This window comes from Hevea brasiliensis, chromosome 2 (assembly GCF_030052815.1).
Source record: "Hevea brasiliensis isolate MT/VB/25A 57/8 chromosome 2, ASM3005281v1, whole genome shotgun sequence".
NCBI classification, from domain to species: Eukaryota; Viridiplantae; Streptophyta; class Magnoliopsida; order Malpighiales; family Euphorbiaceae; genus Hevea; species Hevea brasiliensis.
In genome coordinates, this window is record NC_079494.1 from 116,468,845 (window position 1) to 116,496,460 (window position 27,616).

The 27,616-nt window shown below is 35.7% G+C and overlaps 3 protein-coding genes across 3 annotated transcripts; 2 read left to right on the forward strand and 1 right to left on the reverse strand.

Moving 5' to 3' along the window:
- Positions 1 to 3,407: 3,407 nt before the first annotated feature.
- LOC110664947 (uncharacterized) lies at positions 3,408 to 6,115 on the reverse strand. Its single transcript, XM_021824862.2, has 3 exons — positions 5,848 to 6,115; positions 3,761 to 5,736; positions 3,408 to 3,645 (listed from the first exon to the last, which is right to left on the reverse strand). Exon 2 carries the CDS (start codon positions 5,467 to 5,469, stop codon positions 4,822 to 4,824), a length of 648 nt encoding a protein of 215 aa, XP_021680554.2. The 5' UTR covers positions 5,470 to 5,736; positions 5,848 to 6,115; the 3' UTR covers positions 3,408 to 3,645; positions 3,761 to 4,821.
- Positions 6,116 to 17,322: 11,207 nt separating this feature from the next.
- Positions 17,323 to 27,026, forward strand: LOC110664948 (protein transport protein SEC13 homolog B). The gene is made up of 3 exons (XM_021824864.2): positions 17,323 to 17,547; positions 23,250 to 24,669; positions 25,999 to 27,026. Exon 2 carries the CDS (start codon positions 23,311 to 23,313, stop codon positions 24,214 to 24,216), a length of 906 nt encoding a protein of 301 aa, XP_021680556.2. The 5' UTR covers positions 17,323 to 17,547; positions 23,250 to 23,310; the 3' UTR covers positions 24,217 to 24,669; positions 25,999 to 27,026.
- On the forward strand, positions 26,368 to 26,901 carry LOC110664968 (uncharacterized). Its single transcript, XM_021824884.2, has one exon. The coding sequence runs from the start codon at positions 26,368 to 26,370 to the stop codon at positions 26,899 to 26,901; it is 534 nt and encodes a 177-aa protein (XP_021680576.2).
- Positions 27,027 to 27,616: the final 590 nt, after the last annotated feature.

Consider the following 27,616-nt stretch of genomic DNA (forward strand, 5'->3'; position numbering starts at 1 on the left):
TGGGTGAAGATTCTCAACCGTCAGTATTTCTCATCCTTCTTGCTCATGCCCTTTTTTTTTTTCTTTTGTCTATCTTGGTTGAGTAAAACATTTGGGTACAAATATCAGCGGTTTAATCTAAAACCAGGACTTTTTTTAAAGGAGGCAGATCCAAGCTAAAGTCATTTTCCAAGCCAATGCGAGATATCAAGCAAATAATTAAATAATAAGTAGCAGTTAAGAATTCTGATAATATATTATTGCACAACAGATAAGTACAAAAATTTTAAATCATTTCTAAGAATTTGTTTATTTTTCTAAGAATTAGAAACTTTCTTCTTCCTCCACTTCATTAATCACCTCCCCCTGATCAAATCAAGAGACAAATTATTGAATAAAAAAGTAGAAACAAAAATCTATCATATAAAGCAAACTGAATTGTGTGTCTACATTTAAAGAACTTAAGTTCGCTTCATATCTTTAAATCTCATTATTATGCTATGATATTATTTATTTAAATGTATAAAAAAAAAATTTAAAACTAACATAAGAGCTTCATCAATCGTCATACCAGCTGATAGCTAAAACATTTGTGTTAGTTAATTGATTGGTTTATATCAACCATTACGTAGGTGACAAAATGAATTCTAACCCACTTACAATAAAAATAACCAAAATAAAAAGAAGGGAACAGCATGTAATTACAAAAATTTAATGAACTAGTCATCATCATATTCAAAACCCATAATCTCAGTTTGATAGAATAATAACAGGGAGTCACTATATTAGTAGTGCAAGTTAAATCTGTGGTCTTAAATCTAGTCTGAGATCTGAAACCTGGATGATACTTTCCATAAAAATTTGATCTAACTTTCCTTTGGGTCGATGTGTTTCATGGGAACTTTTTTATTCTGCTCAGATAATACACAATTGTAGCCCAAGAGACTAGCTGCTGGTTCAGCTGCCCCTCTGCTTAGGGATAATAGGAAGCAAATGCACAAAGAAATTAATTAATCTACAAACAAAATGAAGCTACACAGTCATCTTGAATGCTCGATATTCAGGTGAGAAACCTACTGTCAATAGCTGCTGATTCTGTGGCAGATTTGGACGTTAATGTTTCTAGGCAGCAATTGAGAGATCAAAGATGGACTTTTATCCAATCTAAATGCTTGACAGATTAACAACATAAACGGTCTTACCAAAGGCCTCACGCTTAGAAAAGATCCAGAACTTGGAAAAAGTAGTACATGCACAAAGAGGTTGCCTGAAAATCAAGAAATGTAGGTTCAGGAAGAAAGCATAGAATTTATTATTTATTATTTCCTGTGAGTACTCCCGTATAAAGTCTCAACCATTTGAATTTACCATTAGACTAAGTACCTATTGGTGGTAGAAAGTTTTGATACATCTTATGTGAAATTAAATTTCTACAGCAAAATAAGCATATTGTTAGTGTTCCATGCATAGATTGCTAACGGTAACAAGAAATACGGAGACAAAATAAAAGTCCGTCCCCACGACACATGAGGCTAGAGTAAGTAACAATCCTAAGAAACCCACATGGATGGTGGCTGTCTTATCGTCTAGCACCGACTAAAAGAATCTGCATATTCTTGAGCAGCAGCATTTAGAACAGCCCTAAGGATCTCTTGTTTCTAGAGATTGTGAGAAATAATCACATCTTCACTGTAAATTAGTGTAAAGCAAATATATATAATTTTTGAGGCTCCATAATAACCTCAAATACAGCAGGACTGCATTTAGACTAAACTCAGTGCAGAATCGAATAATGCAAGTGCTACTTAAAATTTTCTATACAGATGATCAATCAGTTAATTTAGGCCTTGTTTGATTTAAAATACTCTAATTCATGGGAAGTATATTTCCTAGGAAGTGTAGAATTTATTTATTGAGAAATATGATATAAATGTATTTGACATATAAATTAATTTTTCAGGAAGTAGCTTATATTTAAATTGTAAAAAATCATAATGCCCATAAAATAATTTCAAATGTAATAAATTAAAAGATAAATTAATAAATTGATTACACTTAATTAGGGTAATGCAACTTACCAACCTCCTTCCTTCTAGGTAAGTTACTTTCCTTGCATAGAGTGAGTATAATGCTCTACTTTCCAATAAGTTGATTTGATCATACAAAACAATCATAAAATCTTTTCTGCAATTTCCAGGAAATTTTACTTCCTTAGTATATTTACCTCCAACCAAACAAGGCTCTAAACCCAAATGATTTTTTCTAGTGAGAGCTCATCTCCCTGTAAGTGAGTTTTCTTTCTCTCTTTTTGAGTTCCTGTCAATGGTTTGAGTCTTATGGTCGTCCCCTGCCCTATGGGAGGGTACGGCTCCTCCCCTTTCACTAGCTGAAGGGTGGCTCGACCTCTCCGCCCTTTGATTGGGTCGTGTAGAGTTTTACAGGTGTTATTTCTCTGATGGTCTGTGGTGGCTGAACTTCATTGTGAGAGTCTCTGCTTCTGACAAAAGGGAGTTATCCCTCTCAACTAGTGTTCATGGCGGTACAGATAGGCATCTGGATATCATCCATCGGGGTTAAAAGGAGAGTGAAATGCCCATGTCTCAGTCATAACATTTCCCGATTTATTCGGGATTAGTCACAGTGTTTTTGTTTCCAGTTTTCTGTCGGGGTTGTTTGTTGAGGGAACTTGATATTTCTGGAGAGCTTCGATCCAGTTTTGATGTCTCTCATTATGCTTCTTGATATGCTTTTGCAACTTTCCTTCAGTCGACGTTAGTTTCTCTTCGGTCGGATTCTAGCGTCATCTTGTTGATACCGGTTTGTTGGCTGCCGAAAGAAAAAATTACGGATTAACCCACCCAGTCCAACAGCTTCATGTTAATTTGGGCTCTGTTTCCTCTGTTTGCAGGGCTTCGGTGGGGGTTCAGTTTGCAAATTTTTTCGTTTTTAATTGCAGTTCACTTTGCAATCTATGCGTATTTGGCATGTGGCCTCGTAACACTTTCATCATCAATGCAATATCCCCCCACAAAAAAAAAATTCAAGCCGAATAAATTTTAGCCTGAGCACATAAACCCTTAATAACCAATTTATTCAAATCCCTGAAGGCTGAAGCTGCACCTCTACTAAGCCCTAGCTGAGCCTGAATATGATACTAACATTAGAAAGATCAAAGGGCTAAACCTTAAGGAAGAGATAACAAAACACAATAAGATTTTTAACCACCGATCGCACTTCCCCATGAACTTCCATATTTTATATTTGCAAACTGGCAACTGATACCAGAAAAATATATATTAAAAAAACTAAGGCAATAAAACCAAATTAATATAGTCTACCATTGTCCGCATTATAATATTGATCATGGTAATCTGCGTATTTCATTCATCAAATAATGAAGAAACATGCAATAAACTTAAACAAGAGGATGGAGTAATTAAACTAGTATTGCAGTCTCAACACAAACACAAATCATCCAACATCAGACTAATTAAACCACTACTGGTACACAAGACAAAACAGCCAGACAAATTAGCATGTATTTCCATGAGCGACAATACAAACTGAAAATGGATCCTCATAAAACTTGCTTTAAGAAACTATTACGCTACGAAGAAAGAACGTCTACTACAAAAGCAGCCTCCTGGAATCTTCCACACCTGTGGCCTGTAACACATGTTTAGCAAGCGTCAGTAATGAGAGCTTGACACCCCCAGAAAAAGGAGAAAAAAATAAAAAACTTAATTGCAGTTTAAAAAAAATAAAAAGTGGAAAAAATTACCTCGCAATTAGCTTGGTACGACAACAGTCTCCTAAAAAGACAAGCTCTATGAAGACCAAGAGTACACTCTGTTATCCACTCAAAAGAACAAGAAACTAATAGGCTTACAAGTTACAACTCGAAGAAGCAACACGGATTGGATTGACTTTACAAACCCAAAAAGCAGATGCGATAACAACTAATTTCACTTTCACTTGCCACTTTCCCTCTAAAAAAAAAACAGAAAAGATGGCGAGGAGGAAACAACACCCATGCAGAGTGTATGCAGGGAGTTAGACCTATCTAAAAGAAACGAAGAAAGAAATGGTATGTATATGAGGAGGTTTTGATTGTTGAGAAATCAACGCAGGCAACAAAGAACCAAGTAAAGCAGTTACAAGTAACTGTTCAAGATGCTAATGGAAGTAATACTAAATTAGGAAGCCAGCACACTAAGCTACGTCAGAAACTAGAAAATCAAGAAAGACGAAGACTTGGATGAAATAAAGATCATTCTACAAAAAAAGACATAAGCCTACGAGATTGGAGTAAGACTAATCTAATTAAGATTTAACCGTATATACAGTGTACCTGATACTATAGGCCTAAATTTCACTCGGCAACGAAAATTTATACGAGGAGATTATATTGAAGACCATACATCATAACAAAGATGTAGTTTCCTTGTAGCAGTAAGTTGTTCCATTCAATTGCCAATGAAGTCACCTAATTCACGGTTCCCTCCTGCTTCCTGAAGGTATTATAGTGAAATTCCATCCATGATCCATGTTACACTTCCCAAGCTACAAGTAACTTGCCCCATCTTAACTGCACTTAACTTGCCTAACTTGCTAAGAAACCCAATCACTGAAACGCTAATCCACATCACACATCAACTTCTTAATTCTGGACATGGAGATCATCGACCAATCAAAGCCACATCTTTCACTTGTACGACGATCACCACCATCATAAGCAAAAGGTAACAGTTTAACTTCAACGGATACATACTACTAACAATTTATTCCCTTTATATACAGTCTAACACTAAAAATATTTACAGAAGCATAAGCCCCCAATCTTCAATCATCCGCCACATCAAGATTAAGAATGCGACGCAGAGTCTTAGTCGCAGAATCAACGCTTAGAAACAGGTCTTTAGCGAATGGGCTATATTCCCTTTTGGGGGAAGCAGGGGCGGACTTGGCAATCGGATGCCCTTTGATACCAGAATTAGAGACCGGCAACTCAAGCGATACGGTTCGTTTTGGCCTCATTGAAAACTTTGGAATTGGAAGGGAACTGGGCGGTGGCGAATTTGAGTAAGCAGGTCCAGCCCAGAGCTCTCCGAATGGCAAATTCTCACTCGAGACACCCAGCTCATCATTAAATGGCGTCTCCCTTGAAGGGATATTTATCGGAATTGGAGAGCTTTTTGGAGCAGCCTTAAAGTGTGTATTATCAACGGTGTGAGAATTCGAGGCGGCCTTGATAGTTGGTGATGGTGTTTTCTGAGAGGACGAAGTAGGGGTAGAAAGAGTGCCTTTGGTGACAGTAGTGCCGCAAGTATTGAAGGAGGTTGGCAGTACTCGTGACCCAGATTGGAAAGTCCGGCAATTGATCCCTCTGAAGTGCCTAGAAGGGGAAGACCCTAGTCGAGCTTGCTTATAAGCCTTGACTCTGCTATAGTACTGATTCCTGTGCTGGGCTACAGCAACAAGCGTCTCCATTGCAAGTTCGAGTTAGGTAAATCCTAGAATGAAATTTCACTATAGCAGCTAAAACTCACACCTTCAGGTTAGATTGTGCAGCAAAATCTCACTCTAGCTTCTAAATCTTCTCCATGACAAATCCAAATCAAGCATAAACCAAACAATCAAAAACCTATATAGATTCACAGCCAGCTTATGAAGATTAAACCACCAAAACTCTATAGATTCAAAATCTAACCAGATCTCCTCCTTAGAAGCACAGATCAAAAGAACCTCTCCATTAAACTGAAAAACCAGAAACACATATCCCATCAGAAACCATAACCAAAAAGAAAAACCCAAAAAAGAAGAGAAATTTCCTGAATCCTTTTCCTCTAGAAAGTCAGAGTTGCTTACCTTAGAGTGATACAGTTTGTCAATGAAGTGAACGTAAAGATCCGAGTGAGAGAGATCTATGGATATATTAAGCTTTGAGATCTGAGGGATAAGGAGATTGAAAAGTTAACTTGATTGATGAGGTTAGCTATGATATTTTGGCCTGTGATACAGACTCTGTGATTTTTTTTTTTTTTTTTTCTTTTGGGTCAAATGGCCATGAGAATGAGACCGAAGGAAGAGTTAGAAGCCGAATCCACGGATCTGAAATGACTCTCCTGTGACATTTAATGTGAGGGAAAATTACACGACGACTAAGATTAAATAAGTGGCCATCGTTTTGACTGGATTTACGAGAATGACATTTTGAATTACCGTCTTCTTCAACGGACGACAGCATCCTCTTGATGACCTTTTCTTCCTCTTGTGTTTCCTTTTTCCTGATAATTGACTTGCCTCACGGGATACTAATGCGCAAAAAAAAAAAGCAAAAATTTATTAAATATTAGCATGCAATTTAAGAAAATGTAATGAAAAAATAATTTATATACTGTTAAAGATTTTAATTAATAGTTTTTAACACATATCAAGGATTTTTAATTAATAATTTAAGAAAAATGCTCCAACCCACTAACATGAGTGTTTATATGAATTTAAAAATTAATATTGTTTAGATTTTGCTCCTTTCGTTTTTTTTTTATTTGAGTTTTATATAATGATTAAAAAAAATAGTTAAATAATTTTATTTTTATAAAAATATATTAATAATTATTAAATTATTCTTTATCTCATTTAAAAAATTATATAAATATTTGATATTTTAAAAAAATAAAAGATAAATTATAAAAAAAAATATTCATATTCTTAATTTTCTAAATAGATAAAAAAATGTAAATATTACATATAAAAATTAACAATATAATATCAAATAATAAGTTAATTTTTAACCTCTTACCAAAAATCATTAAATATTTCACACTTAATTACTATTTTTTTTTACCTGTAAACAATTACTCTTTTAAAATTGAGAATAGTAACATTTAATCTTTAAATTTTTAATCTTGTAAACACTAAATAGAATTCGTGTGTGAATAGTTTAGTAAATAAAGGTCTAAGGATCAAAATAAACTGAGACTCAGAAATTGTATCAGTCTCAACTCATTAAAAATTTAAATTAATTTATTTTTTTTAATGAGTTGAGTTTAAATTTAATTTTTAAATTTATTAAAATTAAAATTAAATTTATTAATAATTTAACTCATTAAAAATTATGAATAAACTCACTTAATAAACTCACAAATAATCTCGACGAACGAGTTTATATGCTTGCTTCTTTATTAACTTACTTACAAATTCATTAGCTTTGTTCATCTAATACATTTCTCGAAAAGAAATATCTATCCATCACGAGTCACAAACAATAAAAATCAATTAAAATAAAACTCATAATCACAAATAACAAAAATCCAATTGAAGTAAAAAAAACCTGACTAACTTGTTGCAACCCAAATCGATGCAATCCAACTTAAGAGTTTATCTGCGTCAAATCGAAATCTGATTGTGCTGGTGCGAGATAAGCACGTTAGGATTTATTCCGCTGTTGTACGGGCAGTCAAAAAGACGCAACTCCATTAATTACTTTCCACCGAATGCTATAGGTGTATCATAAACCACCGGAGAAGAAGGTTGTTGTTGGATGGACCATGGAAGCAAGGAATTGGAGTGGACTAAGGAGAAGAGTGATCGACTTGTTAGAGGAGGCGGTGGCAGGGACGGAGCCACTACGGGCCTGAGGCTATGGGGGGGCATTGAGCCCATCTCAGATTTGGGATATAATAAATCCTTTAAATGAAATTAAAAGCTAAATTATCTTAAATTTTCTTATTTTTAATAAAATTAATATTAATATTTTTTTTAAGAAGTGTAGTATTCAATTTTTAATTTTATAACAATCTATTTGTATAATTAAAATATTATATAATTAATTTTTATAATTTTGCTTTAAATAACATTTTAATCCTTGAATTTTCATATAAAATTAATTTTTAATTTCTAAAAAAATCAAAGATAAGAGACTAAAATGTTATTTTATCTAAAAAAATAGACAATAAAGGTTATTTAACATAAGTGAGAGATTAAAATGTAATAAAAATATTAAATTTTATATTTTTTTAAGAATGAGAACAATTTATTTTAATTCTTAAAAACTAGATATGTAAGTGTAAATTTTACTAATTATTAATAAGTTTAATAATTTCCCCAATAGAAGAAATTTTAACCCATTTCTCTTTAGATAAATGATATGTTTAGAGTTTTAGTTAAAAAATTAAAAAAAAAAATCTACACTAAAAGTCAATGAGGATTTCTAATATCACCGTTTTTTAAAACTGTTATTCTATCAAATATGTTATAGAATAACAAAGTTAAAAATTTCAATTTAATGCTTAGATTTCTTATTAAATTAATAACGAAGTATCAATTTTAATAAATCATTTCTCTTTCTTTTATTTAATCATTGAAACATTCTATTGAGTTTGGTAAATTTTCTTTAATAATAAAATTTAATGAGTTAGTAAAAAATTTAGAAATATGGATATTTAGTTTTATGCAAAATTCTCTATAATTTTTTTTTTCCTAATGCCAAGGTTGTGGTAATTGAGAGAAATGGTTAATGCAAAAAAATTATGAGCTGATAATAAATTTATCAATATAAAAAATAGAAATTTTTTATCAATTTTTTAAAAAGATTGTGATTTTAATTTTCATAAGAAGAAATATATGTATTTTTATTATTTTTTGAAAAAATTATTAATTAATTTTTTATTATTTTTATTTTTATAATAAAATTGTAACACCTCTAATTTTTAAATTAATTATTTTATGGGTAGATATTAATATTTTATTTTATTTAAATTTTGAAAAATTATTTGAAATTTTTCGGATTTTAGAAATCGGGTTCGATTTTATAAAAATATAAAACTTTGATGATTTTTAAAAATTAATTTAAAGACCACGTAATAAAATTAAAAATATATTTGGACTCTACGAATTTTTTTGAGTTTTCTAGAATTTTTTCGAAATTTTTGAGCCTCGTTTTTTGTCCCAGGGCAGAGTAAAAATTTAAATTTTTGTATCCTTAATCGGACTGGCTGAATCGAACCGGACTAGATTGAACCGATCGAATCGAACCGGCCCTTTCCTTTTTCCTTTCCCCTTCCCCCGCGCGTCTCGACCTCTCCTCTTCTCTCCTCGTTTTCTCTCTCCTCCCTCCAACCCTCGCCGGCCAGCCACTGCCCCAGCCTCCCCAGCTCGCCGACGCACCTTCCCCGCCCCTCCCCCGCTGCTGGCAAGCCTCCAGGTCACCGAAAACGTCGCGCAAAACCCACCTCTACGCGCGCGCGCCACTTCATCTTCCTGACCAAAATTCGGTCGATTTGGCCACTGATTGGACCAGGTCTTTACCAAAACCCATCTACACCTCGAGAGCTTTCTATAGACACCAAGAACACCAAAATCCATCAAGTGGTTTGTCCAATTTTTGGCCGGAAAGTTTTAGCTAATTTTGACTTTCGGGCTAAATTTCTCGAAAACCGTAAACCCTACCAAAAATACGAATTTTAGGAAGTACATGAGTTGATGGATCAAGATTTGATTTTAGATCTTTTCAGATGAGGGGGTATTATTGGCTCATTTTTCAATGAGACCAAACCTAAGAGACAGAATCAGAGTTTCCCAGCACAGAGACCCGCAATTGATGAAGATTATAGAAAGAGTACAGCAAGGTAAAGGTGGTGAGTTTGGATTTGCCAATGATGGTGCCCTTATGCAAGGTTCTAAGATATGTGTGCCCGACGTGGACAATCTCAGAAATGAAATCATGCAAGAGGCACACTATACACTGTACAATGTCCACTCAGGCTCCACCAAGATGTACCATGATGTGAAAGATAGCTACTAGTGGAATGGCATGAAAAGAGATATAGCAGACTTTGTGTTCAAGTGCTTGACTTATCAAAAGGTGAAGTTTGAACATCAGAGGTCGTCAGGGAAGCTGCAAGAGCTCCCTATCCCAGAATGGAAGTGGGAAATGATCATTATGGATTTTGTGACTAGATTGCCTCGTACCACGGGGGATATGATTCGATATGGGTAATTGTAGATCGTCTGACTAAATTAGCTTATTTCTTGCCTATGAAAACCACCTATTCTGTTGCACAGTATGCCCTGCTCTATGTTCGAGAAATAATCAGATTGCATGGAGTACCTGCTTCCATAATATCTAACAAAGGGCCCTAGTTCACTTCTAGATTTTGGAGAAAGCTGCAAGAGGCACTTGGCACACAATTAAACTTTAGTACTGCCTTTCACCCTCAGATAGATGGGCAATCTGAAAGGACAATCCAAATACTGGAAGACATGCTTCGCATATGTGTTTTGGATTTTAGAGGTCAATGGGATGATCAGCTACCCTTGGTGGAGTTTGCCTACAACAACAGTTATCATTCCAGCATCAGGATGGCACCCAATGAGGTGCTATATGACAGAAAGTGTAGGTCTCCTTTGTGTTGGACGGAATTGGGAAAAGCGAAGGTGCATGATGTAGACCTAGTGCAGTACACTTCAGAGATGATTCCTTTAATCAGTGAACGATTGAAAATAGCTTTTAGTAGGCAGAAGAGTTATGCAAATCCCAGATGGAGGGATGTAGAGTTTGTAGTAGACGATTACGTATTCCTGAAGGTTTCTCCGATAAAGGGAGTCATGAGATTTGGAAAGAAGGGCAATTTGGCACCTCAGTATATTGGACCTTTTGAGGTTACTGATAGAGTTGGAGTAATTGCCTATCAGTTGGAGTTATCACCCAACCTTTCTCATGTTCATCTTGTATTTCACATCTCCATGCTCAGAAAATACATATCTAATCCTTCGCATGTGTTACAGCTGGATATAGTAGAGCTGAGAGAAAACTTGACATTTGAAGAGCAACCTATAGCCATAGTGGACTACCAAGTAAGGCAGCTAAGATCAAAACAGATCCCTATGGTTAAGGTTTTGTGGAGGAGCCAGTCAATGGAAGAATGCACCTGAGAGTCAGAGCGAAATATGCGTAGCAAGTACCCTTATTTATTCAATGTGTAATTCTATTCTTTTATTCTGCCTTTTATAAAACTCGAGGATAAATTTTCTGTAAGGGGGAAAGAATGTAACACACCTAATTTTTAAATTAATTATTTTATAGGTAAATATTAATATTTTATTTTATTTAAATTTTGAAAAATTATTTGAAATTTTTCGGATTTTAGAAATCGGGTTCGAATTTCTGAAAATATAAAACTTTGATGATTTTTAAAAATTAATTTAAAGACCACGTGGCAAAACTAAAAATATATTTGGACTCTACAAATTTTTTTGAGTTTTATAGAATTTTTTCTGAATTTTTGGGTATCATTTTTTGTTCCAAGGCAGAGTAAAAATTCAAAACTTTGTATTTTTAAATCTAACCGATTGAATCGAATCAGATCGGATCTGACCAATCGAATCAGACCGGCCCTTTCCTTTTTCCTTTCCCCTTCCCTCACGTGTCCCGACCTCTCCTCTTCTCTCCTTGTTCTCTCTCCTCCCTCCGCCCCTCATCGGCCAGCCGCTGCCCCAGTCTCCCCATCTCGCCGGCGCACCTCCCTCGCTCCTCCCCCGCCGCTGACAAGCCTCCAAGCCGCCAGAAACATCGCTCAAAACCCACTTCTGTGCACGTGCTGCTTTGTCTTCCTGTCCAAAATCTCACCGATTCGGCCACCGATTGGACCGGGTCTTGTGCCAAAACCCATCTACACCTCGAGAGCTTTCCATAGACACTAAGAACACCAAAATCCATTGAGTTGTTTGTCCAATTTTTGTCCGAAAAGTTTTAGCCCATTTTGATTTTTGGGCTAGATTTATTGAAAACCGTAAACCCCACCAAAAATCTGAGAGTACTGGAGTGCTTCACTCGTCGAAAGCTTCGCGGTAATACCCATTTCAAATTTTTTCTTACACTATTTTTCGGTGGGTCCCATGAGACTTCACAGTATTTTTTTGAGCATTAAATGAGTTTAGAAAATTCCGTAAAAATTATATACTAACTCCCGTATTGTGGACTTCGCATAAGTACCTTCAAATTGTGAAAATTCAACTGTTACTCGGGTTTGCAATTTTGGGCTGGGTAGACAGGCTAGCGAAAAAGTCTCCGAATTGGGTCGAGGTTATAGGCTACCCCACAATTTTCAGACGTCCCCGACGCATCTTCAGGGTCAGAATTGGCATAGGTAGACTCGAACCCTCATTTTTCTTAATTATCTAGTGCTTGATTTTGATTAAAAATCTATAAAATATTCCTAGTAGGTTAGAAAAATATAATTCCTTTTGCGTTAGCTCTATAATATTGCTAAGGACCACGGGGCAAAGTTTTAGAATTTTTAGAGCTCATTTGAGTAGTTTTTGCAAAAGGGGAAATTGTAGGGACTAAATTATAATTTTTCAAATTATGATTATTGACTGTTTGGGTGGGCTCAGGAGGGGCCATGTGATGTGATTGAGTTGTGGATCTGTAGCTTGTGAATATAGAAGTGCAATTTGAACCCTTTTTTCAGGTTGGGTAGGGAAGACTCTGCCAAATTTTCTGCACGAATTAGGATGTCTTTGGTTTTTTTCAAACTTATATTGAGTCAAATATATTAAAAATTGCAATGAAATTTTATCAGGTGAGCCGGGATAGCCTTCCTCCTCCTCTCAGCCGCCACAATGACCTCAGTTTAAGTCTGTGAGTAAAATATTAATTTTAATTATAATTTCAATATTATTATATGTTCCAGAATGTCCATGCATCACTTATAAATATGTATATATGTAGTTAAACACTAGGCATGTTTTATATTGTATTCATAATTGATGAAGTGCCATGGATATTGTTTGTGATAATTTGAAGCAGTGTGCGTGCGTTGGCGTGCGTGTGGTATGGTATTGGATAAGGATAGGACGGGTAGACACGGCTTGAGAGACACTCGCTAGGACCCGGTCGTTTATGAATAAGTCGGGATAAACATGGCTTAAGAGACACTCGCTGGGACCCCGCACTTGGTTTATTAAGCGAAAGTCCGGCTTGAGAGACACTCGCTGGCAGAGGTTGGATTAAAAGAGCTGTATAGGGGATCAGCTCCCATATATGTATTGTTTGAACAGTGTTGGGTGGGTGAGTGCTCCAAATTACATTTTTACTGCTATTATGTGGTTTGTATGAAAATATTGATGATGTTGCATTTCATTCCTTAGGATGCATTAGCTTTAGTTAGCTATAAAAATTGTGATTAAAATTAGTATTTTACTCTCTGAGTCGAACACTCACTCCTGTTCATCTATTTTTCCAGGCTACAGGAGGATTATTTGTTGTGACTAACCTGCTCTTCTTCTTCGTAGGTCCATTAATAATATTTAATGTATTTTGTACAATTGAGTTAAATTTTAGACTCTGCAAGTATTAGAAGTACTTATTTTTATTTTGGGCCTGAATTATAAAAGTTATGTTGAACCTGTAAAATTATTAACTGTATGTATAATGGTATTGAATGAGGGAGCTGAGCTCCCATTTGAGTTATGGCATTTTGATTATGTGGAGAGTTAGCTGAGCTCCCCAATTTATTATATATTGTGTTTACAGGTCGGACGAGTCAAAACTCTCCGTTGAATGGTTCATTTTATGGCCAGACTCTGTCCGGTTGAATTCTTGAAATTGGGCCCAAATGGGCCTTAGAATTGGGTTGAGGAATAGTTAGGCTTACTACGGGTCTCGAAGGCTTTAGGCTGACCCAGGTCCTAGTGCCGGTCAGATCCATAGGTTGGATTGTGACAAAAATATATGTATTTATTTTTATATAATTATTTAAAATAACCCCTTTGTAACACCCCTAATTTTTAAATTTATTATTTTTGGGTAAATATTGATATTTTATTTTATTTGAATTTTAGGAAATTATTTGAAATTATTTGGATTTTAGAAATCGGGTTCGATTTTCCAAAAATATAAACTTTGATGATTTTTAAAAATTAATTTAAAGACCACGTGGCAAAACTAAAAATATATTTGAAGTCTACGTATTTTTCTGAGTTTTCTGTAATTTTTTCGAAATTTTTGGACCTCGTTTTCGGTCCCAAGGTAGAGTAAAAATTTAAAATTTGGTATTCTGAATCGAACTGGCCGAATCGAACCGGACCGGATTGGACCGGCTTCTTCCTTTTTCTTCGTCCCCGCGCGCGTCCCGACCCCTCTCTCTTTCTCTCCCATTTTCTCTCTCCTCCCTCCTCCCTTCTTTGCGCTACCTCCCCCAGCCACCCGCCGTGGCGCTCTCGACCACCTCCCGGGCCGCCCACCTCCTGGAACGCCGACAAAAGGTGCACGAAGCGATGCGACGCGCAAGCATACCGTTTCGTCTTCTCGGCCGAAATCCGACTGATCCGGCCACCAATCGGACCGGGCCTTGTGTCTAAATCCATCAACTCATCGAGAGCTTTCCATAGACACCAAGAACATCGAAATACATTGAGCGGTTTGTCCAATTTTTGCTCGGGAAATTTTAGCCCATTTTGACTTTTGGGCTAGATTTCTCGCAAACCGTGAACCCCACGAGAAAACCGAGAGTACCAGAGCGCTCCACTCGTTGTTCCACTCGTTGAGAGCTTCGCGGCGATATATATTTCAAATTTTTTTGACATCGTTTTTCGGTGGGTCCCACGAAATTTCGTAGTGTTTTTTCGAGCATTAAATGAGCTTAGAAAATTTCGTAAAATTTACGTACTAACCCCCGTGTTGTGGGCTTCGTGTAGGTATCTTCAATTCATGGAAATTCGACAGTTATCCGGGTCTGTGAATTTTCGACCAGACAGACCGATTACTGAAAAAGTCTCCGAATTGGATCGAGGTTTTGGCTACCCCACCATTGTCAGACGTCCCGAGCCCGTCCCCAAAGTCAGAATCGGCATAGGTAAACCCAAACCTTACTTTTTTGTAATTTTCTAGGGCTTAAATGAGATTAAAAAAATCCGTAAAATATTCGTGGTAGCTCAGAAAATTATGATTCTTTTTGCATTAGCATAGTAATATTGCTAAGGACCGCGGGGCAACGTTTTAAAATTTTTAGAGTTCATTTGGGTAGTTTTTACAGAAAGAGTCAATTATAAGGACTAAATTGAAATTTTACATATTGTGATGGATGAATGTTTGGATGGGCCCAAGAGGGGCTGTGTGATGTGATTGAGTTGTGGATATATGGATTGTGAATATAGAAGTGCGTTTTGAGCCCTTTTGCAGGTTGGGTAGGTCCTAGGTATAGAGGAGACTCTGCCGGATTTTCGGCACAACTTAGAAAATATTTGGTCTTTTCTTAAGTTTGTATTGAGTCAAATTTATTAAATGATTGTAATAAAATTATCAGGTGAGCCGGGACAGCCTTCTTTCTCTGCCCAGCCGCCACAGTGACCGCTATCAAGTCTGTGAGTAAAATATTAATTTTAATTGTAATTTATTATTATTATTATATGTATGTATCTATGTAGTTAAACTCTAGGCACGTTTTATGTTGCATTCATAACTGTTAAAGTGCCATATATGTTGTTGTGGTAATTTGGAGCAGTGTGCGTGCGTTGGAGTGTGTGTGATGTGGTGTTGACTACGGATAGGACGGGTAGACACGGCTTGAGATCTTCGCTGGGACCCGGTCCTTCGGGGTAGACACGGCTTGAGTTCTTCGCTGGGACCCCGATTTGGTTTATTAAGCGAAAGTCTGGCTTGAGTTCTTCGCTGGCACAGGTTGGATTTAAGAGAGCTGTATAGGGGATCAGCTTCCATATATTATTATTGATATTAATGGGTGTGTGAGTGCTCCAAATTACCTTTTTGATGTTGTGATGTGAAATTATTGCTGATATTGCATTTCACTTTACAGGGTGCATTAGTATTAGATAGTTATAGAGATTATGGTTAAAATTGATATTTTACTCTCTGAGTCGAACGCTCACTCCTGTTCAATATTTTTCCAGGCCACAGGAGGATATTTTTGAGGTTAACTTGCTTTTCTCTCTCGCAGATCGTCTATTCATGTTTGTGTAATTCTATAAACTTCTAGAATTTCCGCATGTGTTAGAAGTATTTATTGAATTGGGTCTGTAATATAAATTGTTATTTTAGACTTGTAAACTTATTATTTTATGCATGTTGATGGACTGGATGAGGGAGCTGAGCTCCCATTTATTTTTATATTGTTATGAGTATGTGGAGGGTGAGCTGAGCTCCCCACTTGATATATATATTGTGTTTACAGGTCGGGTGAGTCAAAAACTCCCCCTTGAAAGGTCCATTTTATGGTCGGACTCTGTCCGATTGAATTCTTGAAATTGGGCCCAAATGGGCCTTAGAGTTGGGTTAATAAATAGTTAGGCTTACTACGGGCCTCAGAGGCTTTAGGCTGGCCCAGGTCCTAGTGCCAGTCCGGCCCATAGATTGGGTCGTGACACCACTAAATAAAATTTATGACTTCATCAGTGATGGTGTTGTAATTGGAAGAAACACAGCTTTCAATGCCATAAGTCCATTAGCCAAAACTTGAAATATTTCTTTCTCAATCAATTTGATCATCAGTTTCAAACACTTCAATTTCAAAATGTTGGCTTTTTGTTTTTCTTTTCTTAAAAAATCTTGGTTCCTTGAAAAATTCAATCAAAGGCTAAAAAATTTGGAGGAAGAGAAGAATGAGAGGAGGGTATAGCTTAATTATCGTTGCCAATGGAAAGTAAAAAGTCAAAAAAGGAACCATAGAAAAGGGAAGGAGCTCAACGTAAAAATCATGCTATGGATGGTATAAAAATAATTGCTTCCCCATTAATTAAAAAAAACAACTTGTGTGATTTAAAAAAGTAATTTTAAAAATACAAGAAGTCATTAATAATGTTATAATTTAGAAATTAAATAATAATTTATAATACATTAACTATAATTATATAACATATTTAAAAATATATGAAAAAAATAAGTATAAAATTTATTTTTCAATTTGATATAAATTTAATATAATTATAATTAGGTTATTAATGGAAAATTATAATTAAATTAAATTAATAAAACAAATTTAATTAAATATGATTTGACTCATATAATAACAATTTTTTTTTTTTTTTATTTTGATTCTTTCCAACTTGACTGGAAAGAATTAGCAACAATGCGTGATTCTATAAATCAAAATAAAATATTTTATATGGAGAAAAGATATACTATATAAAACATTTACCAATTTGCCCCAAACTCGTTTTGCTCCTCCACTGCTATTAATTTATTTGACATTGGAATTTTATGTTGAAAATACTTTTTGGAAATATTTATTTTTAGGTGTCGTTAAAAAATAATTAAAAATATTTTATTATTTAAATTTTTTATAATTAAAATAAAATTTTTAAATTTTATAATTTAAGCAGACCCAACCCAAGGCCAATAAAGGGCATTCCGGAAATGCAAACAAAACTTGAAGAGAGATCATATATGCAAGCGCAAATTACTAGCGCTCGGTCTATTGTCCTTCAAAGTTCAAACTGCAGGCGCAGATCCGAGGTGTTTGGGACTGGAAACCCTGGTTTCTCTACCTACTTTCAGAATCCTTCAGCTCTCTCTACCTTTCAATGAGTCAATCGCTCGCTCACTAGCAGGTCTCTCTCTTCTTCCTTCTCTCTATTTATCTATCTATCTATTTATGTGTGTGTAATTGGTTGATTTATAATTGTCGGTATCATCGTTATGCAGATCTGTACATTACTTGATTTAATTATTTATGCCTATACGTTTATATGTATGGTAGTTGTTACTGGTGAAATTATCGATGCTTTGTTGTTTTTGGCCGATTTAGCTGTTGATTTGAAATGGTGGCTTTGATTGGGATCTAGGGTGGATCTATTTGCTTGTTACATATTGGTGTATTATTCTGAGGTCTAGGTCAGTGTGTTGAGGTTTTTAGATTTTCTGGCTTGATTAACTGGGCCTAGTCGGAGAATATGAGAAAAACAGAGGAGACCTAGATTGTTGGTGTAGTAGAGTTTTATAAGCTTTTAGAGGAAGAATTTCTCTATTGGCAAGATAGATTAGCCGATTTCTTAAAGTTCTCCTGAAGTTGAATAGGCATGTTAGAGACTTCTAATTCCCATTCTTGTATAGTATAGGATTGATCTATTTGCTATGTTGGCCATGCCATATTTTGTTTCGTTTTTTAGGTTGTCTAAATTAGCTGGCATTTTGCCATAGAATGTTCAATAAGTTTATTGCTCAACTGCTATTGTAGCATGCATACACAAAGGCATATTTTTGCATGTCTTTAAGACACAATGTCAACAATGGATGCCACACCTTTGATTGTTTACTTCTCTGATAATTTGTATCAGAATGCCACAGTTTTCTGATGTAAATCCAAAAGGAGGAGCTATTATTCTAAAAATTTTACCCTGTTTCTCTTTAATCCATAGAGAAATAGTTGATATCTGGCAGATCATGAGTGTTTGATTCTTAATTTAATATTTTGGAGGAGTGGGTAAATCTCCTAGAGTATATTTCACTAACGGCTAGACATTGTTGAAAAGAGTAAAACTCTCATAAAAGTGAAATTGTTTTCTAAGAATAATAGATAATGAATGATCAGCAACTAAACTCCGCCTAAGTAGTTTGCGCTTAGCCGTTCCCAAGTCCGGATAAAGGAGGAGGGTTGCGGTAGGTGACAACCAGCGTAAAAATTTCGTCACACCCTATGATATGGATTCAAATGATATAAACGTTGGGGCGTCCTCTACTTACGACTCATTACATCGGAGCCTGTATGTAGTGAGAAATATGCAAGGATGTAGGACGATCACCGAAAGCAATGCGCCATGCCCGGGTGTGGTATTAAGTGAGCAAGGGTTTCCACATCATAGACGGGTATGGGTAAAGAAGTTAGTCCATAGGACAGATAGTAGAACAGATAGTGGAACAGAACACAAGATAGACATAGAAAACAATAGAAGATATCATAGAAGGAGACCAATTAGGAAGGAGCAGGATAGGAGGAGGATCAGGGTTGGTACTTGGAATGTTGGATCACTTACAGGAAAATTAATGGAGCTTGTGGATACCTTGGAAAGGAGAAGGGTGAATATTGCTTGCATTCAGGAGACTAAATGGGTAGGAGAGAATAGTAAGGAAGTGAGTAATTCAGGGTACAAATTGTGGTTTACTGGAAAGGAGAGAAACAAGAACGGAGTGGGCATAATCATAGACAGGACATTGAAAGACGCAGTAGTAGCTGTGAAAAGAGTAGGAGATAGAATTATACTAATAAAACTAGTACTAGAAGGAGAAACAATAAATATAGTTAGTGCTTATGCCCCACAAATAGGACTAGACAGTGAGAGTAAACAAAGGTTTTGGGAAGATATGGATGATTTAATGCAAAGCATACCGAATGAAGAGAATATTTTCATTGGTGGAGATTTGAATGGACATGTAGGAAGTGATAGACAAGGTTATGAGAATGTTCATGGAGGTTTTGGTTTTGACAGTCGAAATGAGGAGGGAAAAAGCATCCTGGATTTTGCTATGGCATACGACCTAATACTAGCAAATACCTACTTTATAAAAAGAGAGTCACATTTAGTGACTTTCAAAAGTGGGCAACATAGAAGCCAAATTGACTTCCTCTTAACCAGGAAGACAAATAGAGCTCTATGCAAGGATTGCAAGGTCATTCCAGGAGAGGCTTTAACAAGTCAACATAGGTTGGTGGTCTTGGATGTCAAGTTTAGGAACAATTCAAGTAAGGTCAGAAGAAATAGTGTAGCTCGAACAAAGTGGTGGGAGTTCAAAGGAGTAAAGCAAGTGAAGCTCAAAAATGAGCTTCTCGAGTCCGAAGTATGGAAGCTAGATATGGAGGCCAATGATATGTGGATACAGATGGCATCAAAGATTAGAGAAGTAGCTAGAAAAGTACTTGGAGAGTCTAAAGGACATGGACCACCCTCAAAAGAGAGATGGTGGTGGAATGAGGAAGTACAAAAGGCAGTGAAGACAAAAAGGGAATGGTATAAGAAATTACCTAAATGTGATAATAATGAGGCATATGAACAATACAAGATAGCAAAGAAAGAGGCAAAAAAGGCAGTTAGTCAAGCAAGAGCACAGGCCTTTGAAAAGTTATATGAGAAACTTGGAACTAAAGAAGGGGAGAAAGATATTTATAGATTAGCAAGGAGTAGAGAAAGGAAATGTCAAGATCTCAATCAAGTTAGGTGCATTAAGGATAAAGAAGGAAAAGTGTTGGTGAAAGATGAGGACATTAAAGAAAGATGGAAAAATTATTTTAATGATCTCTTTAATAATAGTCAAAATGGAAATAGCGTGAATATAGATTATAGAACAATAGAAAAGAATGTAAATTATACTAGAAGGATTAGATCTTTAGAAGTAAAGGAAGCACTTAAGAGAATGAAAGTGGGTAAAGCCTGTGGACCCGATAAAATACCAATTGAAGTGTGGAAGTATTTGGGAGATATGGGAGTGGCATGGTTAACTAAATTATTTAATAAGATTCTAAACTCAAAGAAAATGCCTGATGAATGGAGGAAGAGTATTTTAGTACCTATTTTTAAAAATAAGGGAGACATACAGAGTTGCTCAAACTATAGGGAATTAAACTCATGAGCCATACTATGAAGTTGTGGGAGAGTTGTGGAGCATCGACTACGTCATGATACTTCTATCTCTCTCAATCAATTTGGTTTCATGCCCAATGCTCAACTATGGAAGCGATCTTTCCCATTAGAAGCTTGATGGAGAAATATAGAGATGTGAAGAAAGATCTACACATGGTTTTTATTGATTTGGAGAAGTCTTATGATAGTGTTCCAAGAGAAGTCTTATGGAATGTGTTAGAACAAAAGAGGGTATCTATTAGGTACATACAAGTATTGAAAGATATGTATGAAGGAGCAACTACTATTGTGCGCACAGTGGGAGGGGACACAAGAGATTTTCCGATCTCAATTGGATTACACCAAGGATCAGCCATAAGCCCTTACCTTTTTACATTAGTTTTAGATGAACTGACGAAACATATACAAGAGAGTATTCCTTGGTGCATGATGTTTGCGGATGATATTGTTCTGATAGATGAGACACGAGAAGGAGTCAATAGGAAGCTAGAACTTTGGAGAAGTACTCTAGAGTCAAAGGGTTTTAAGTTAAGTAGAACGAAGACAGAATACATGCATTGCAAGTTCAATGAAGGCCAAACTGGTGATAGGGAAGGAGTTAGTTTGAATGGAGTGGTACTGTCCCAAAGTAATCACTTTAAATATCTAGGCTCAGTCCTTCAAGTAGATGGGGGATGTGAGGAGGATGTTAGTCATAGCATTAAAGCCGGATGGTTGAAGTGGAGACGTGCCACGGGAGTTTTATGTGATCGTAAGATTCCCAATAAATTAAAAGGAAAATTTTACCGTACAGCCATACGACCGGCTATGTTATATGGTAGTGAGTGTTGGGCACTGAAAGAGTCGTATACATCTAAGATAAGAGTTACAGAAATGAGAATGTTAAGGTGGATGAGTGGCCATACTAGACTAGATAAAGTCCGTAATGAAAGTATTAGAGAAAAGGTAGGAGTGGTGCCAATTGAAGATAAGTTGAGAGAAGGGAGATTAAGGTGGTTTGGTCATGTGAAGCGTAGACATACGGAGGCTCCAGTTAGACAAGTAGAGCACATTAGGTTAGAGGATAGAAAGAAAAAAAGGGTTAGACCTAAATTGACTTGGAGGAGAGTAGTACAACATGACTTAGAAGCATTACACATTTCTGAGGATTTAACTCAAAATCGTTCAGAGTGGAAAAAGCGAATCCATATAGGCGATCCCAAATTTTTTTGGGATAAAGGCTTAGTTGAGTTGAGTTGAGTTGAGTTGAGTTAATGATCAGCAACTACTCTTCTTTTATTTATATTTTTAAGTAAAACTCTTTAAAAAAAAAAGTCAAATTAAATTATTAAAACAAATGAAATTTCCATTTCTCTCTTTCTAATTGTCTCCATTATCTATTATTCCAGATGCTATCGATTGGCAGAAAAATTAAATTAAACCAACGTTTTTTGATCTCAAATATCAGCAATCAACTAGTGAAAGCATACCACGTATACCTATTGTTTTTGAATGGCTGATATCATGATTTGCAAGCACCAGATTTAAGCATAAAATCCTAATTTCTGAAATAGATTCCAGATCCCATCAATTGATGATAAAATTAAGTGAAATCAACTGTTTTCAACCTCAAATATCACTAGTCAACTAGTGAAAATATAACTTAAATGCACATATATAGATTTTAAATGGCTAATCTACATGCATTAGATTGAATCAAACCATAGAAGTCCCAATATAAAGCAAATGCAATATCAAGTCAATTAGAAATATGAGCAAGTATGAATACACATAGATGTGTTAGAAGTGAAAATCAGACCTGGAAAGGGGCTAAAATGTAGCCTCACTGATTGTGGACAAGAGTTTTGCTTATGCATGCAAGGGAAGAAGACAGTAACGCACTTCCCCACCCCCCACCCCCCAGCCTGGCCCTCCCCTCTTCCTCTCTCTCTCTCTCTCTCCCTCTTTTTCTCTCTTATCTTTTTCTTCTTCTCCCTTCAGTTTCTGTTTTCTATATGAGCAAAAATTCTATTATTGTTTGGATATGATTGGGAGTGTAGATGTGGCAGAAAATGAAAAATGGCCTCAGGGTGGGATTTTTTTGGAATTTTTGTGGACATGGCACCATAAACTAATTTGCACTTTATTTTACTTGACATAAGATAGCTTTGTGACCCAATTTTTTATTGTCACATTTACACTCCTTACTGTATTCAAATTGTAATAGGTTTCTTTTAATGTAGAAAAAAAAATCTTACCTTGAATTAGAAAACAGATCTCTTTTCTTTGGTTCTGTAACAACATCATGTGAGCTCCTTTATAAGTCTTCTTTTCACTTCTTATAAATCTATGTATATTCATATTTGCAAATATAGGGAATTCACTTGAAATTGTGTTTGTTCCATATTAAGACCTTTTTGGTTTGTTTCACTTGGTGCGTGTTGGTCAGTCGTTTAAAATCTATGTATGTGCATTTGTGTTGTATTTTTCGCTAGTTGATTATTGATATTTGAGTTCAAAATGTTTGGTTTTGCCTAACTTTATCATCAATTTATAGGATCTAGAATATGTTTCTGAAATCAGGGTTTTGTTAGTTTTCGTAACATATGATTTGTGAAATTTGGAAGTTGAGTGATACCTGATAAGAAGAGAAATTGAAAACTTTTTTTTTCTTTAATTTTATTTTGGTTCTTATTCAGGAGAAAGGAACGATTTTAATATACGGGCTATTTGAAGCAGTGTACATATTCACTAGACAAAATGCCTTCTCAAAAAATTGAGACAGGTCATCAGGACACAGTCCATGATGTGGTTATGGATTACTATGGCAAGCGCATTGCAACTGCCTCATCAGACCATTCGATTAAGATAATTGGTGTTAGCAACAATTCTTCTCAGCATCTTGCTCAGCTGACTGGCCATCAAGGACCTGTTTGGCAAGTAGCCTGGGCTCACCCAAAATTTGGGTCCTTAATTGCTTCATGTTCTTATGATGGGCGTGTCATAATATGGAAGGAGGGCAATCAAAATGAGTGGACTCAAGCTCATGTATTTGATGACCACAAGTCATCTGTTAACTCTATTGCTTGGGCACCTCATGAGATTGGTCTTTGTTTGGCATGTGGCTCTTCAGATGGAAATATATCAGTCTTTACTGCACGAGCAGATGGTGGTTGGGACACATCCAAAATTGATCAAGCTCACCCAGTTGGAGTAACTTCAGTTTCTTGGGCCCCATCAACTGCACCTGGTGCTCTTGTTGGTTCTGCTTTGCTTGACCCTGTGCAGAAGCTCTGCTCAGGTGGTTGTGACAATACTGTAAAAGTGTGGAAGCTTTATGATGGAATTTGGAAGATGGACTGCTTTCCAGCTCTTCAGATGCATACCGATTGGGTAAGGGATGTGGCATGGGCACCTAACTTGGGCCTTCCAAAATCAACCATTGCTAGTGCTTCACAGGATGGGAAGGTTATTATATGGACTGTGGGAAAGGAAGGGGATCAATGGGAAGGAAAGGTCTTGCATGATTTCAAGACTTCTGTTTGGAGAGTCTCCTGGTCGCCCACTGGAAACATATTGGCTGTTGCTGATGGGAATAACAATGTGACTTTATGGAAAGAAGCTGTAGATGGGGAGTGGCAACAGGTTACTACAGTTGATTCCTAAAACTTCAGTCAATTTTTCCCCTTCAATACTATATTGCGTTTTAGTTCTATTACATTAAATGATGATTGATGAGAATATTTTTTCCTTGATTTTCTTCCATGGTTGGAGCGGTTATGTTGGATATTTGAGTTTTTGGACTTGCGCTTCTTAGAACCTTAGTTTGCCAGATAGGATGGTTCATTTATTTTGCAACTTAAATCCATGTTGTTCTGTGAACGCATAGATCATCTGTATCATTGTTTATCATTTTCTCTTGCTAGATTTCTTCTGATCAAAGTTTTTTTTTTTTCCTTTTTTCTTTTCTGGGTCTGGGATGAATTCTGTTGGATCATCGACTCTATATTGCTGGGGCTATGCTTGTTTTTACATGCTAACTCCTAAGCCAAGCCACGCACATCAGGTCGCATTATGGAATCACAAGTTCTCAACGCTCTTATGGGTGGCACCTTACAGGTAAACATCATTTCATCATAAGCATGGAGGGCGCCCCTACAATTTATTTTCAAAATCAGACAACCATGAGGAAAAAAAAAAGCGAAAAGTGATTTATTTTAAAGACTAAATGACATGGACATAATATCATGTAATTGCAATTATTAAATAAAGAACTATCCCAACTTGTGTGAGGATAACTAGTGGGAAAGAATGATCAATGAGATGATACCCGGAGTCTTATCATGCTAATTTGAATTATCATGACAATGGGATGATACACCAAGTTTTATCATGCCATTTGAATTTTTCTTTAGAATTGCAAAGGGTGCCGTGCTTCTCAATCTAATTTTAGTACATCAAAGCCATTTTCACAAGAAAAAGAGAACATCGGTGCTATAAAGTGGTGAGACCAATGGTAAATAAAACAAAGTAAATATGTAAAATATTTTTCTGTCAGCAAACTGCCTATAATAGCAACTGAAATAAGTCTAATTAAATGAAAATTTCGAGTGATTTGTCTTTAATTATGAAAAAAAAACTTAAATGTAATATTATTCACAATATTTTTAATCAATGGGTATTTTATAATTTAGTCTTTGAGATATAACAAAAATCACTGTTTAGTCCTTTATTTTTTTATTAAAAAAGTTAATATCTAATTTATATTGCTATTAAAGTTCACTATTAGTCAATTATATCAAAAGAGTCAAATTAAATCTTGTGGATAAAGGACTAAATTATTACAAAAAGTGAAATATAATGTACTAAACTTTTATAGTTTTCAACTATTAGTTAGTCATATTGAAGTAGTCAATTTCAATCTAGTGAACTATGAATTAAATTGTTACAAAAAGTGAAATGTAATGTAATGTACTAAATTTTTATAGTTTTTTACGAATTATAAATTTTGTTATAACTCAGATATTAAATTATAAATCACCCTAGTCAATTATAAAGGAAAAACTTTTGAATCATTTAAATTTGTTTTTCCTTGAAAACAAAAGTGCTGCTAGTATGTTCTTAATTATCGAGGCTCACAATGTGACGAGATGTTGAAAGTAAGGAAAGAAATGATGTGGAATGGCAATAATGAAAGTTATTATCCATATTTCATAATTCCTTTCTTATCCACAATGTCTCTTTCTCAAGCCATTGCTTCGAAGGCGCTGAACGCATGGCAAGGAAAGAAACATGATAAACCATTTTTCTTCGTCCAAACACAGAAAACGGCGCCTGGATTCAATTTAGATGGGAGTCACTGCTCTTTCAGTTTTCTATAAAAAAAAAATATATATATATATTTTTAATTTAATGACTAAAAATATATGACGCATTGGATTAATTCAGATTCGCGTCAATCATTGGCGGTGCACTCCAATCTCAAAAAGCAACATCTTATGGCTGAGATTTCCTTGGCTACATTACGCGTAACGTGAAGCTTCCTCCGTTGTCATTTACCCTGCCAGCATCTACATGGAAAGAGCCAATCATCAAATCGTTGATGCTACTGATCACCCTTGAAACTAATTGATTCAATGACAATTTTTACACCGTAATAATACCTGCGTATTTCTTTCGCTACTCGATGAGCGTAGATTTTTCCTTTATTCCAAGCCAAAAATCATTCTCTCCCTTTCCACTTCTCATAAACTTTTGGTCCCATTTCGATCTTTATCTTCTTTCTCTGTTATCAAGGCTTTCCTAGCCTTTTCGACAATGAAGGTTCACCCATCTCCAAAGAAAAGGGATCTCACCGCCTCCCAAAATGTTGTGGCTTTTTCCACCACCGCCGGCAACCCAATCCCTAAGAAACTTAAGAGACTCCCTCACGTATTTGCCAGAGTCCTGGAGCTTCCCTTCAACTCTGACGCCGAAGTTTTTGTCCAAGAAACTAAAGAATGTTTCCGTTTCGTTGCCAACGGTGGGGACATAACCATAACTGACGATTTTCAGGCTCATGTGATCGAGATATTACCTGGAGTGACAAAGATCGCAATAAGAGGAGCGCAGAGTGTCGATCGCGCTTCGGTGGAGGATCTCGACATTGACATGTGGCGTTTCAGGCTTCCGACGACGACTTTTCCGAAGATGACTAGCGCGAGATGTATAGGCGGGCAGTTGGTTGTCACCGTTCCGAAAACCCTGAATTTCGAAGATGACGACAACTATGGTAAAGAAGAAGAAGAAGAATACGAAGAAGACACAAGCAAGGAGAGCCTGAGAGGGTATTTCTTGTTGGGTGAGGAGTGATAGTACGTAGCCGGTTTTAATTTGGCATGTTAAATAATTGAGGCTTCACGAACAATGAAGAAAAGTAACATGTAAAGCTTCAATGTTGAGAATAATTTTGATATATAATAATCTTTAACGAGAAATTATTGCATTCTTCATCAACACAAGAGGGCCTTTCCTTTTCCCTTTTCTCCTTCAGTGGAACTGGTCTTCGTGTAGATTGGAAAAACTTACCTCGATTTCATGTTGCCTGTGAATTTCACTATGTATTTTATATGTTAAATTCATTTAAACAAGAAATACAGAGGAAGTTCATTAATTAGGCACAAATCTTCACCCAAATTAATCAGAACATATCTATCATCCAATCCTACGTGTTTCTCATGGCACTAAATAATTTTTATGTGGCGTTAATTTTCCTCAAGTCTCTTTTTAATTATCATGCTCTTTATCTAAAGGGAAAAGCTCTCCCAAGTTTTCCATATAAATGTAAGCATGGCTGAATTTTATGGCATATTAACAGATATGCTTTTAGGGGTGAGCAATCGGTTCGAATCGAATCGAATCAAACCGAATTAAATTATAAAAATTGAACCGTCAATTTTAGAAATCAAATCGAACCGAAATCGGTGAAAAATCGAATCGAATCAAATCGCTTTATTTTGGTTCGGTTCGATTTAAATTGATCGGTTTAATTTTTGATTGATTTTTTAATTTAGACTTGATTTTCAAG